The sequence below is a fragment of the Aphelocoma coerulescens genome (genome assembly GCF_041296385.1).
Source record: "Aphelocoma coerulescens isolate FSJ_1873_10779 chromosome Z unlocalized genomic scaffold, UR_Acoe_1.0 ChrZ, whole genome shotgun sequence".
Taxonomy (NCBI): Eukaryota; Metazoa; Chordata; class Aves; order Passeriformes; family Corvidae; genus Aphelocoma; species Aphelocoma coerulescens.
Window position 1 is genome coordinate 8,225,578 of NW_027184085.1, and position 14,563 is coordinate 8,240,140.

The 14,563-nt window shown below is 48.2% G+C and overlaps 1 protein-coding gene across 4 annotated transcripts in view; it reads right to left on the reverse strand.

Moving 5' to 3' along the window:
* Window positions 1–5,161, reverse strand: part of LOC138103075 (aquaporin-7-like) — a 14,014-nt gene extending 8,853 nt beyond the window's left edge. For 3 of the 4 annotated variants that reach the window (XR_011147653.1, XM_069001062.1, XM_069001060.1), the window contains exons 1-2: window positions 5,033–5,161; window positions 1,346–1,472 (exon numbers count right to left, since the gene is read on the reverse strand). Coding sequence is in view for 3 of the 4 variants with exons in the window: in XM_069001062.1 (XP_068857163.1) it covers window positions 1,346–1,472; window positions 5,033–5,140 (235 nt within the window). In the remaining variant the exon portion in view is untranslated. The remainder of the gene's footprint in view (window positions 1–1,345; window positions 1,473–5,032) is intronic. The other variant, XM_069001061.1, reaches the window with a different exon arrangement.
* Window positions 5,162–14,563: the final 9,402 nt, after the last annotated feature.

Below are 14,563 nucleotides of genomic sequence, written 5' to 3' on the forward strand. Positions count from 1 at the left end.
GTGGCTACTGGTAGATGAGGACCTGTGTTTTGATGGAACACTTTCTGTCAAGGAGGTTGGTATCACAATAGTGCTTTTGAAGACTAAATGGATGCAGGTCTGGTGCCCTCAGTGCAAATCACGTGTTCTCCAGGCCTCCTATCCCCAGGAGTCTAAAAGAAATTTTTTTTTTCCTGCCTAGGTATAAACTTTGGGGGCCAGCAAATGTTCCAGCCTTCATGACCATCTTCTACTCCAAAAGGGGTAAGATGCAGACACCCATCATTTCATCAAAGTGCAGGACAGAGTGAAGTGAAAGTGCATGTACCACCTGCTGCAGTCCAACAACCACAACTGGAATGGGGGTAGATCCCTTCTTTGATCCTCTGCTCTTATGTGGGTATGGCCAGCCATTTCAGAGATCACAAAAAGCATCTTGTGACACAGATGAAGCCAAATTACTGTCTCAGGAAGGTCTGAAGTTTGCTTTGTAACCATGCTATTGCTGACTGAACTGAGATCCCTTCTGCACTGCCCTCTCTCCTCAACAAATCAGCTCGTTCTCAAAAGTCACTTGGGACTGCAGGACCTGCTTTCCTCAGTCTGCCTTCCCCAGGATGTTTCCACCAGCTCCAAAAAGGACAAGAAAATCAAGAGCTGACTGCTCCTAACTGCTCACATGGAAAAATTTTCCTTTCCAAGCCAGCCCCAAATTTGGACCTCTGTCTGCTCCAACAGTTCAAGAGCAAGGAGTTGCTTTAATTTTCTGCCTATTAGAGCCCTTAATGTCTTCTCTTGGTGGAAATGAATGCAGAAATTGCAGAAGGCAAAGCTAATGCTCCTGTCATGTGGGGGATGCCACCCCGTGGCCCCAAAACACCACTTCCCACGTTCATGTGGGGCATCTGTGCATGGGTGTGTGTGATAAGGAGAAAATTTGCATACCATTCCTTTTGCAACATCAGCAGTAAGCTCTCCTTTGCAATAAATTATTTACTTCTCCATGGGTCGTATCAGCAGCACGTTTTGGGAGCTCCCTGTCTGCTTGGGCCATGCTGGCATGGGCCAAATGGGGGAGTTGCTGAAACCTGGCTCTCCTGGCCACAACAGAAGGGAGTGGCCAATTCTCCTCAACTCTCCCTGTCCCACTTGCCCTGTCACAGCTCAGAACACAAGTTTGGGGTCAGTATTCTGTACATATGTTGGGCATGCCTGGCTTCTCCTGCTTTTCTTGCCTGGGTGCTCTAGGACTGCTTTTTTTTTTTTGTGAAGGCACTGCCCCCCTCCACACCCCACTCCTCCTGTCCCCAACGCACGTGGCCTTTATGGGACATGGATATGCCCCATGCCTGAGTGTGCTGCTCACCAGATACTCCTCTAGCCGCATAGATGCCCATGGTAACACCAATGCCAAATGCCATATTGATGCTCAGATACTGACCGGTGTTTCCTTTTCCTAATACCACTTGTGCCACAGAGGACAAGCCAAAAACCTGTGTAAAAAGAAAGAGAGAAAAGAGTGTTAAAAGTGTTCTTGTTGCTGTGGTAGACTGAGCTCCTTTGCTACTTTTTCTGCAAAAATAATGAGCTCCAAAAGACAGGAAGTCTCTAAAGTGACCATGGTCTGAAGACAAAGAACAACCTTACCCTGCAAAAATTGAAGTGATGTCTGAGACTGGTGCCCATCAAACCAAACTAGGCACTCTCATTATGGTTGGGTATGGAGATACAAACCCCAAACACTCACACCAAGAGCTGGGGCTCCATGGGGGTCATTCACACAGCCACACTGCAGATGCCTCAGCCTGAAACCAGGGACATGAACCAGAGGAGCATCACTGTGGACCACCAGGAGACAACATCCAAGACAGATGGAAGGAGGGAGTGCAAATTCTTACTGTCCTTCTTTTCCTGGTGTGCAATTTATTGACTAAAAATGTAGTTTGGGCAGCATACAGCTGTTTGCAAAACTCAGCACTAATTTTGGTAACATTCCAGTGAAAGAAAGGAAATTCTGGTTTAACTTTTCCATTAAACACATATATTTTCAGTTTGGAAACAGCCAAAGTTTCAATATTTTTTTAGTGACTAAAGGAGAATCAGAGAAAAAAACTAAAAGTAAACACTCTCCAGCAGGAAAACATATATTCAAGACATTGCTCTGTCCTGAAAGAGGGAATTCTATTTCATGCTTTTGATGTGGTAAGAGTGGAAAAATCAGTTCTTTGCGTGCTCTTACACCAAAGTCTGGAGAAGGACAAGGCATTTCTTCAGGTTTCTGCCTAAAAAACCACTGAGGGTTTGGAAAGTTTATCCTGTTACTTGGACTGCACTGATGTTTATCCAAGGTGACATGTCTTTCAAAGACAAGAAAGTCAGTACGTTTCCAGCATATAAACTTCTGCTTTGGCTTGTACTGTTTAACTGTGATCTTTTCTGGCTACTCCGCCTGCATCCAAATTTTATCTCATGTGTCTGCTTCCCCTCATTGCTTACAGACATCACCCAAATCCCCTGTTCTCCAGACATGCTGCTCTTCTTATCTCTCTTGTAGACACAGACCACACTCTGCGCTCTGCGCAAAGCTACAGCCCCCACAGTGTGAGCCCTTCTCAGTCTGCCTCAGCAAAAGCCCCCAGAAACAGTTTGTGATGTCCCCCTAACATCTGCAAATTACACAAATTCTGTATATGCATCTCTGATTTTTCCAAAGCCAGACCCAAGAGACAACAAATGTGTAAGGTGCAGGTATTGCAGGAGAGCACACAGGTGCAGAGAGAGCAGTGCAGGGCAGGAGACATGACTGAGCATAAACAGCATTATCCTGAAAAAAAAACCATGATAGGCCACAGAATCTGTTTTTCAGCACAGATCCAAACCTCTGGTTTTTTCCTGCATCCTCACAGTCCCAAAACATTTATTTTAATTCCTTCTTCCCTAGGCCTTGTGCTGCTTAGTCCTGCTGCCGGGTTCCTCTTACCAACGCTTCCTGTCCATTAAACTGAGAGGCCCTGGGGTGAGTGTTGTGGTCCAAATAACAGCCATTCAGGCATCCTGGAGATGCATCCAGCACATTGCCTGTTGCACTGAGGGCCAAGGCGCTGCTGAAGAGTTGGGTGCTGTATGCTTTGTTCTGATGCTGGATGTTGCCTGTCTTCAGCCCATGTGCAGTGCCCTCCTCTTCTCTCTTCCCTCTCATGGATCAGTGATGGAAGAGCCAGTGTGAGCAGCAGGCTGCAAAATCTGCCTTGAACTGTCAGAGTGCAGAGTAAAGTCTCCACCTCATACTGCGTCCCTGGCAGGACAACCCTGAAGTTGTCCTTTGTCACCTGGGAACTTCTACCACCAAATAACAGAGAATGAAAAAAGCAAAATGGTTTGCTGAGCTGCTGCATACGAGTCACAGATGTCTGTACTCTGCACAGACACTGAGGTGTGGCACTCTGGGTGCAAAACTACCTGGGAGTGTAATTCAAAGAGCTAGATGTGCAAAATGATGAGATAGAAAGCAACCATGCTCTGCACAGGCAGTTGTTGCCCTTGGAAATGAGAGCCTTTCGTGGTACAGAAAGCTGTGTCAGAAGGTCCCTATGCTTACACAAATCTTAACTTCTTCCTCTGTAAATCTCCAAGTACTAGTTATTTGGGTTATGCCCAGCCTTTGCATGCCAGCCTCTGTTCAGTCTCAGCAGAGGCTAAGTCCTGATGTAGCAAATTTGCACAGACAGATAGTGGGCCTTCTCAGAGGGAGGATCTCATTCTGCCATGTTGATCCAACACTCAAAGTCTCTGGTCTCAGTGGGTACTTCACCCCCACCAGGGATCAATCCTGACTGCAAAACCTTCCTAGTCCTCTACCCAAACACTTCTGAAGCAGGCCAGGAACTCCAACCCACTTAATTATTTCTTTGTGAAACAGATCCCTCAGGCAAGGGGGCCGTTTATGTATGATTTACATAAGCACAGGGGCAGTTTATGTACGATTTACATAAGCACTATTCGACTGGCAGCAAGAAAATCAAAAGTGAAATCCTGGCATGCTTCACACCCTGTAATTGCATTTCCTAATGCTGGGTTGTGGTTCTGGAGAATTTCTCTGGAAAGTTCATTACCCTGGCAACCCCAAGAGGAAGACAGATGAATGCTGTTTTCGTTTCACAGCTGACAGTGATAGAAGAGTCAGGGTCTGCTTTCCAGGGTCTGCTCCCCAGCTACACCACACCTCTGGAACAGCAGGAAGAAAAGCCTCAATTCACTCTCTGGGATCTTTCAGGGGGTGTGACACAATCATTTTAGACACTGATCTTTGACTTCATTCCCAAACGCTTCCTCAATTTTCTCCTAGAAGAAAACTGAAAGAGCAAGATGTCCAGAGAAGGGCAGTGGAGCTGGGGAAGGGTCAGGAGCACAGGTTTGATAAGGAGCAGCTGCAGGACCTGGGGATGTTCAGCCTGGAGAAGAGGAGGCTTAGGGAGGTCCTGATCACTCTCTCCAGCTCCTTGACAGGAGGGTGTAGTGAGGGGAGGGGTGGCCTCTTCTCCCAAGTAACAAGTGACAGGACAAAAGGAAATGGCCTCAAATTGTGCCAGGGGAGGATTAGATTTGAGGAAAAATCTGTTCACCAACAGGGTTGTCAAGCATTGGAACAGGCTGCCCAGGGAAGTGGTGTTTTTTACAGATATTACATATATATAACACCTTGGAGGTGTCTAAAAGACATGTAGATGTGGCACTTAGGGACATGCTTTAGACGGTGGCCTTGACAGTGCTGGGTTAATTGTTGAACTCTTAAAGGTCTTTCCCAACAGAAATGATTCATCTACTTCACTCTCTCCCAGCGCTCACCTCCCTTTCCCTGCATTACTTTTGTGCTCCAGAAGGTTTTTGGCACATGGTCTGCCTGCCAGGAAACTGCCATCCCACCAAAGCAGAGGGGTGAGCAGTAGCAACCAACCACTGAGCAACCCTGAGGATGTGCTAGGAAACCACTGACCTTACAAATTGCTGCCTTAATTGGTCGCACACACACACACACGCACAGACTCCTCCTTACCATGAGGATGAATGTTCCCAGTGCTTCTGCCAGCAGCTCCCTCATGGTACAGTTACGAATCTTGATCGCCTTCTTAGTCTTCTCCAACATTGTCCTCCCCACCTCCATACAGCTGACTCGCTGCTCCTGTTGTGACGGCACACTTCATTGCGCTGAGCCAAGTTACCCTTTGAAACTTGGCACCCTCTCTTCACCCCCAGACACCTTCTCTCCTTTGGTTAACCATGAACAAGCCAATAAAGCAGCCGCTAGCTTCAGAGTCTTTCCCCGCTTCCCTCCCCCCCATATGTCATCCTATAAAAGCTGTATGGTGGGAATGCAATATTTCTGTCATGAGGCATTGGTGATACTGTCCCTCTGCCCAGGAGCAGCCTAACCCCAGAACAGTGGAGCTGTCAGTAGCCTTGATACACTCCTAAAGCCTGTCTTTCTCCTTAGCCTTTTCTACAGGAACTGAACAGGAATTTGGGCTCTGCTCTGCATTGTAACCCATTGACTGGTGGTTTGATGCCAGTTTTTTTAAACAGGTGGGGTTGGGACCATTTGCCTGTGCAGGACTATTTGGATGCCTCTTCTGCAGTGATGATGCTCTGCTGTCTGCAGCTGGGAAGAGCACAATGCATTGTTTCAGGTCAAATATTTGCTCTTGTTGAATGCACCTGTGTCTGCAGATGCCGTCACACTCGCAAAGAGCCTTCCTACCAGCCACCCCATCTGTCCTCTCATGTAGGGCAAGGAGAAGCCAACCTCAGCAATGGTCTCAAGAGACCTTCCATCTCACCTGGCTGCCAGAGCAGAACCATTGCTGCCCTGATTCCTCCTCCATCTCCAGATTCCCTCTGTCTATCTCCCTGCTCACCAGGTGCTCTTATCTCTCCACAATGAAAAGGTTTTAGCACCTTTGGTTAATCATGGAAAAACATATCCGCTGAACACTCAAGACCTTTTCCCTTGAGCATTTTCTGGTTCTTTGCTGGTTTTCTTCGCCTTCCTCTCAACCTGCTGCAGCTTCTCTGTGGCCCTGGAGGGGACAGCTCTGCAGAAGCGTCAGCAGCTGCCCCAATGAGGACATGGTGCTCTGCTCATGCTGCCCCTGGCTTTGCCTTCCTCTCCTCTACTGCGTGGCAAAAGTTCATGAGCTTTTCTTTCACCCACAGGGAACTCAGTAGCTGTATGGAAGAACCTGGGAAGCTGATTCTCCTCTCTTCTCCATAGATGATTGTATGTCTTGTGGCAGGGAGAGTTTTATGGACCGGGATAATCCCTCCTCCAGTGACAGATTAGCTACTGACCTCAGTGAACGCCTGGCTAAATATGCAGTAAATTACTGCCCTGTCTCTGATACTAAGGATCATTTAATTATGATGGATGATAATCATGTTGCTCGCAGGGTGTTTCTACAGCATATTTCTAGGTGGGAAGGTTTTTGTCCTGTGAGTCTGCAAGCTATGCTGCGGCACAGAATAAACCTTTCTAGGCCACTTTGTTCTCTGCCATGCAAATGTTTATTGGTGGAGCACAAACATGGGTCCTGGAAAACCAGGTTGGGATGGTGACAAGACCCTCAAGTTTCTTCTGCACATGGTGATTTCCAGCTGACTTTATATGTCACCTGAGATCCTTGCATCGCCACATACAGGAGATCGCACAGCCTTTCTCAGATGGGCAAGGTATCAGTGGGTCGGTAACACCCACAACTGGACCTACAACTTTGTTTTTCACTCCTAGATCTCAGGAAGCCTTCCAAGTGGATTCCTTCCCTGTGGGCAAACAGTGAAGCTGCTGTGTATCTGATGGGCTTTGTCTCCTGCATTCAGGCATTAATTGTAGGCATCTCAAAATTCTGATTCGGGCTGAAAAACGGATAGGTACTTTCTGGGAACACCGGATTCCCATAGACTTGCAGTCTTCTCAGGGAAAAATGCAATCCCAGTTTGCAATAGAAATCTTTGGTTTGGTGATAATATTTGTGGCATAATTTCCAATTTTACCACCAAATTCTGTAAAACTCCAGCATTGGAGTTGGAGCTTGTCCTCTCATACAGGTCATTCCACAAGATGGCACTGAGACATTAATTTCTCCCTTTAAGGTGTTCAGAAGGACTCCTCTGTTGGCTGCTGAAAATGTGAGAATCCTTTAATTCTGGGGTTCTGCTGGCCATTTTTAGACTTGCTAGTGTTCAAGGAAACCATCACCTTTCCGTGGGTCATGTGCACCAGAGCACCTCTGCTCTGCGAGTACACAAACCCAAAGTGTGTGAGCCTGTGCCTGAGTTTATAATCAGCAGAGAAAAACAGGCAGCTCCAAAGGGCAATTCTTCTCCACCTAAAATAAGCATCTGAGGCCTGACCTATGAGTCATGCTAGATACTGGCACTTTCCCTCCGGTGTTTGCACAGGGACATGGAGTGAAGGGCTCCAACATGCACCCCCATGACCGCCAGGTGGGCTGGACTGCCCCTTCTCTCTGCATCCAGATGTGGTGATCTTGAGCAAGTGAGAGCCATGTGAGTCAGCCAAGGGCTGGATTGCAAATATCTGCTGGTTTCCCAACAGCAACCTGCTCGTACTTGCTCGGTTTCACTTACCCGCAGGGCTGACGAGGATCTCCGGGGTCACTAAATACAGTCCCCTACTGACACAGGCAGCCACACCACATCTGCCCTTTGGTCACCTGGCCACTCTCCATTGTAGTGGTAGACAATTGTTGCCCAACTCCTCCTGTTGGGCCCTGTTACCAGAATTTGCTGCTCTGAAGATTAGACAATTTCCTCTAATTTTAAGCCAAATTCTCAAAGCCATTTGTCCATGTGCAGCATTAGCCCGTCACAGTCATGAGTTAACTTATTTCTTGCAGGTGCTATCACCTAAAGTGTTCCTATGAGCTTTGTTAGAAGAGCATTGGCTGCTCATGCTTAGCTCCACACCACCTCTTGATGTTCGCCTTGATTCCCTCACAGGTTGAAACTTCACTCAGCATTGGCCCTATGATGATTTTGCCATGTTTTCCACTGCACATTAAGCAGCCACCTGCTAAAAAAACCCACTTTCCCCCTCAAGACAGGTGTGCTTTCAGCACTAGTCACAAACGTCTCAGTTTGGAAAGGAAAGTTTTGGCACAGTCAAGGCCCGCTAACAGTCCTGGTGTTGATAACCATGGTAATGAAGAACCAGGAGAACAATGCCCCTAGGTCCTGCCAGAGCAGCCCTGGGAAGAACAAGTACCCAGGCACCCCAGGGCATTCTGCTAGGACTAATTTCTCTGACTCTGTTTGACAGTGCACATGCTTCCTCTGCACCCAGGAGCTCATTTATCTATTTATTGGGCTAATCAGCGGGTGGACCTTTGCCACTCCATTTGTTTCAGCCCTGCTGGTGGAGCGTTTGCTCCCCAGAGGCCAAGAGCATGAGCAGACAGCTGAGCAGAGGAGCTGTGCACCACAGGCAAGAACAGCTTGTTCCTCAATCAGACCAAATGAACACAGCACCAAAATATCTCCAGTGCCCTTCAGGAGACAAGACCTAGCCAGAGAGATCATAACAGCACTGGTATGACCTTCGCTGTCCAGGACAGACCTGTTTGACATACCCTGGAACACCTGCTCCCTGTAGTCTCACATTCCACATTCATGGTCTGCTCGTTCTCCTCTTTATGGATGGCAGGTACCAAGCAAGTCTCACACACCCCACGTGTCTTTGACCAGATGTCTTTGCTCTCTGTACTGTCATCCCACTCTCCATTCCCAGGATAACAGCCTCCACAGCCTTTCAGCTCACCCATTGTCCCTTGCCCTGAAGCCAGCCAAAGGTTCATCACCTGCACATGCTGCTCTTCCGTGTGATCAGGCTTGCTCCAGTCATACTGGCCAGAAGGATGACGTGAAGGGACATAAGAGGGAGGTGGAGCGACATGCGGAGGGATGTGGCGGTTCATTGGTGGGGTCCTGCCTTGGGCATGGTGCTGCATTGCCCCAGGCTGCTACAGCTACTGGGCTGCTACAACTACAGGGCTGCTCAGATGGAGGTAAACCATGAGGTGATGCTGCTGGCAGGAGCAGAATTACTTGACTTTGTTTGTCTTTAGGGGCAGAGCAGGGCTCTGTGTGACGGGGTTGCCAGGGGTGGCCCTGGCCTCATTGTTGGGCAACAGAGTGGAACCCTCCTGGTAACCAGGAACCCATCCACCCCATGCTGGGCCACACTCCTCCTGCCCTTGTCTGACTTAATCAGACAGAATGAAGTCATTCTTATATGGAGGAAAGAGTAATGGTTTTTGAGGCACCCACCAGCTTTGATCTGTGAAAAGCCTTGGAGAGTCTCCCTCACCCACAAATATTTAACAGAGAGTGAAATGGAAGCGCAGGAGTAGATCAGGTCATAGAACCATAGAATGTTAAGGATTTGCAGGGACCTTAAAGAACATCCAGTCGCAATCCACCCTTGCCATGGGCAGGGACATCTCCCACTAGACCACATTGCTCAAGACCCCATCTAACCTGGCCTTGAACATTGACAGGGATAGGGCATCCACAGCTTCCCTGGGCAACCTTTTCCAGTATCTTACCACCTTCACAGTAAAGTATTTCTTCCTAATATCTAGCTTACATTTCCCCTCTTTCAATTTGTACCTTGTCCTATCAGTACAGTTCCTGACAAAAGGTCCCCCTCTGGCTTGCCTATGGGCCCCTTCGGGTACTGGAAGGTTCCTATGAGGTCTCCACACAACCTTCTCTTGTCCAACCCTCTCAGCCTGTCTTTGTAGGGAAGGTGCTCCAGTCTTCTGATCAACTTTGTGGTCCCCTCTGGACTTTCTCTAGCAGTTCCATGTCCTTCTTATGTTTGGGGCACCAGAACTGTAAGCAGCAGAGGTCCCACAAGGCACCCATGGGATTTCCAACAAGGTCATGCTGGCTCCTCATCTGCCATCATCCTTCATTTCCATGAGCACCTTGTTCTCCTCACCTGCTCAGGGATGTGCTCCCACCATACCCCTGTGAGAGAACATCTGCCTGCCTGTGCTGGGACCCTGCCATGGGTCTGCCCAGGCCCAGGCAGAGAGCAGCAGGCTCTGTGAGTTCAAGTGCTCTCACTGAGCCTTCAGCCATGTGCTCAGGTCTGCTTTCAATCCACAGATAAAGTGAAAGCTGGGGAAACTACAGAGCTCACAGTACATCATCACCCTGGAGATAAGAGTAGCCAGGCTTTCTCCTAGGGGAGCACAAACACCCACATTCTGAAAGGAGATATTAAAGGGGAAAGGCTGCAGCCTGGGGGAGGAGACGCTGGGTCAGGTAAAAGAGGTTTTGAAATTGCAGAGCATGGTGATGCCAGCACACTGCTCTGAACACTTCCCCACCTCTGACTGTAGCCAGAGACAGCACAGCATGGCTGTGTCTCCCTGGCCAGTTTCCAGTAAGTCATCTCTTCCCCAGGCACTCCAGTCCAGGATGGTCTGAAAGACACACCCACCCAACATCCACCTGAGCAGCACGAAAAAGTTTGTGTTGACATTCACAAAGAGCCACACAGCCATGCCTGCACCCGCTGCTGCTGAGCAAGCAGAGCAAGGCTGAGCCAGTAGTACTTCACGCAGTCCTTCACAGCCACCAGGTGCTTAAGGGTGTACTGCATCCATACATCCCACTCATATAAGTTACACCTGTAAACCTTTCAAGAGATGGTGCTAAACCCGTAGGCAGACCATAGAGTCACAGAACCATGGAACCTTTTGGCTTGAAAGGGCCTTAAAACTACCTCGTTCCAACCCCCTGCCGCAGGCAGGGATACCATCCACTATACCAGGTTGCTCAAATCCCCATCCAACCTGGCCTTGAACAATTCCAGGGATGACACAGCCACAGCTTCTCTGGGCAGTTTGTGCCAGGGCCTTATGACCCTCACAGAATTTATTCTTAATAGCTAATCTAAACCTGCCCTCCTTCAGTTTAAGGCCATTGCCTTCTGTCCTATCACTTCAGGCCCCTGTAAAAAGTCCATCTTTGCTGCTGTCTGTTATCCACATGTTTTGTGGGATGAGGAACCTGGTGACACTAATCATTGTCTATATGTGTAATCATTGCCTATATGTGTAATCAGTGATTTACCCAGCTATCTCCTCCAGAACACGACTGTGCTCTCCCATATCACACCTGCTAGGGAGTGTCTGAAGACCATATAGCATCTGGTATGACTCACTCTGGTGCTGAGCAGTGCCTGCCCTGTGGGATTTGTCTCTCCACAGGGGAGGGAAAGGCTGGGATGTAGATGGCTGGGTTGGCTTTCCCAGTGTCAGCCCACCCCAGCCAGAGGGCTGCCGCCGGTGCGGACGTGAAGGCATCCAAAGGAAACCCCGATAAGCTCCCAGTATCTCAGCTGTGGGGAGATGCCACAGATTCCTTTCAGGCATGCACACAAATCCCCTCAGACACTGCCCAGCCTCTCCTCGAGCACCAAGGAGCCCCACAGGCATTTCAGTGGGAGTAGATGTTTCCTCCATCATCAGTTAGACCTCACCACCCTCATGATCCCCCAACCCCCTTTGCCTCTTGTGCTGTTTCAAGACAGAGAAAAGAGAGGCCAGGTGTGGATCTGGAGATGTCTCCCTGGTCATTCCCATTCTTTCAGTTCCTGCATGTAAAGACATTGACCCAGAGGATCTCAGAGAAGCTGAAAATCCATCTGTTGATGGGCCCTGAAAACGAGCCAGTTTTCCTAGCTCATGTAGTTTCCTGGCACAAGTCCTGGATGACACAAGTGGCAGCTTCATGAATTGTCCCATATTAAGCACAGCACTGACATGCAGTTTATTTCCCTAAGCACAGGACACTGCATATCAGTCACCACTGACAGTGCAGATATCCCTAACCCATGGCAATTACTAAATTTTGTCACTGTCTTTATTGTCCCTATGTTTGTTTTTACACAGACACTCAAACGTACACATCCCTATCAGCCATTTCCGAGTGAGGAAGTAACTGTTACACACCACCTTCTGAATTTTGACTTCATAGGAACCTCATTATCCAATCAAATGAACAATGTATAATCTTATGAGAATGGCAGAGGATCTGTGCCTCACTCCCAACATGAACCCTTACAGCGGTCAGGAACCACCCTAGGGTGTATTTGCACAGGACCTGATGTGATGGGCCTCTGACCACAACACAGCCATGAAGTGCAAACCACAACAGATCTACGAAGCTATGAGTAGCAATTTGGCACCTCAAATGCTCATGCATTTCCAAACTGCAGCATTAGGCACAGCAAGTGCCTACAGGAGCAGCCAGTGAAGACTCTGCTGGGAAATATGTGACTGCTGCAATGACTTTGCTCAGAATAAGCTCACACTGCTGTTCATGCACTAGGCTATGTAATGAATGTCTAAAAGCCCTTGACACAGGATGCTGAAGGTGCTAAAAAGACATCTAAAGATAGTTAGACAAATTCATGAAGGTAAAAATCCACCCATGGCTATTAAACATGGACAGCCCTGTAACACAAGTGGTCCCTGACCCGTGAATCACTGGAGATTGTAAAATAATTTTGGGGAAGTACATTTGTTCTGTTCACACACTCTTCTCACATCACACTCTCCTCACATCACACTCTCATGGATCTTCTTCATGGGTCCAACGCATCTCAGTGACCACTACCTAACTGACTGTGCTGTCCAGTGGAATGGGATGCTCACCACTTCAGTACTTAAGTCATGCAACAGAAGACTAGCAGAGTTTACTAGCTGCTGTTCTTGAATTGCTCAGATCTGAGATGACATGAAAATGGTAAAAATATATTCTCAGCTCTACTGTTCACCAGTGTGACACCTGAGCATCCACTCCTCCCTACCCATTTTCCTATCCCCAGGGGGTGGCCCAAAAACCTTGTTCAGAAGCAGCCTGTGGTGGGCAGAGGAGACATTTGCACCTGCACGCAGCAGATTACACGATCCTTGCTAAAAGACCTCTCCCAGCTGAGTGCCAGAAGTGCCATCAGTTGCTGGGTCACCTTTCTCAGTACTCTTTTCTCCACTGTGCAGTGCAGATAGTGACCTCTTCCAGCCCCAAGACAGCCAAGGACATCCACTTCACCACTGGTGAGGTCAGTGGTCAGAAGGGCAAGTGGGAGCGTCTTTCAAATCCACAACAGGTCAAGCCAGCAGAGCAACTCCTCAGCTCACCAGAGCACTTATTATAATGCCTACAGCAATGCAGCAATTCAATGGTGTTTAGATACAGTAAAAGCTTTAGAAGAGGGATATCTATTGCACTGTGGTAGAGCTTTCTTTCTTTTTCCCTCCAGGAGCTGAGGAGGCCACATCACATGCGTCATCTAAAAGCAGACATGAAGCAAAAGGCACTTGAAAACTCACCATGGGGAACGTTCATGCTTAGGGCAGTAAATATCTGACTTTGTCTTGTTCATCTCATATTTTATGGCCTTTGCTGTTTGTACAGTGCTTCATGGGAGAAGGCGAGCTAGCAGAGCAGAGCCTGCTCACCGCTCACCTCCCTTGTGCAAGCACCATCTCCCCTCCTGCGCTTTCTCTTCTGCTCAGTTCCATGGCAGTTTTGGATGCCACACCACCACACTGCAGTCACACAATGCTGTCAGCAAGGGCCTGGGGGAGAAAAACACTGCCAGAGCCCTGGGAGCATTGCAGAACCCCTGGCCACACTCCCTCCTCTGTGCCCAGGGTGAGAACTTGCTCCCTCCTCCCTCCTGGTCAGTCCAGTCCCTGATCCATGTGGGAGCTGCAGCGTAGCAAGGAATAGGAGCATCAGAGCAGGGTCTCACTCTCTTGCAAGTGCCATGGGGCTTGGCATGGGCCATCCTGGAAATTTAGGACATGAACAAGATCCTTTGGACTCACAGGACCTCTTTTAAAGCCTGCATGGGCAATTCCCTTAGAAGCAGCAAAGGGGAAATTTTACAACCAGCAATTGTGTGGGGCACAGCACGTTTGTTGGAGACACAGGGTGGTACGGGGGAACACAGATGTCTGGCTCCGCCATTATCTCCTTGGGCTGCAGCTGGACTCTCAAAGCATGTGTTTGTTCAGGAGTTTTGGATAAGTTCTTGTTAGTTGTTATTTCTGTCATACAATTGCCCCATATTTTTTGGACTCTGACTTGTTTGGAAGCACTGCCAAAATAATCCATCACAATGCCTTGTACCCATAGGCAATAGTCTGATGGGAGACATCATACCCTGATCAACATCTGCATAGAGCAAGATATGATCCACGAGTGACATAAACATGTTATGTTCTAGGTTGTCAGCACTGAGGGAAAAAACATGTTCATAATTTGCATCTGGGGATTCACACTTGCTAACAAGATAGGAAGATTGGTAACAGAGAAACTGAGATTAATGAATCGTGATCATCTTTAAGTTCTCAACAGACTGACCCTAATCCATAACCCAGGGTCGAAATCTACATTATTCTGAGTTTTATATTAGCTAACTCAACACCCATCTACTTATTAAAATGAAGATAGGTCCTGAAAAAAGCAGTCCTGATGCCTTAAATTT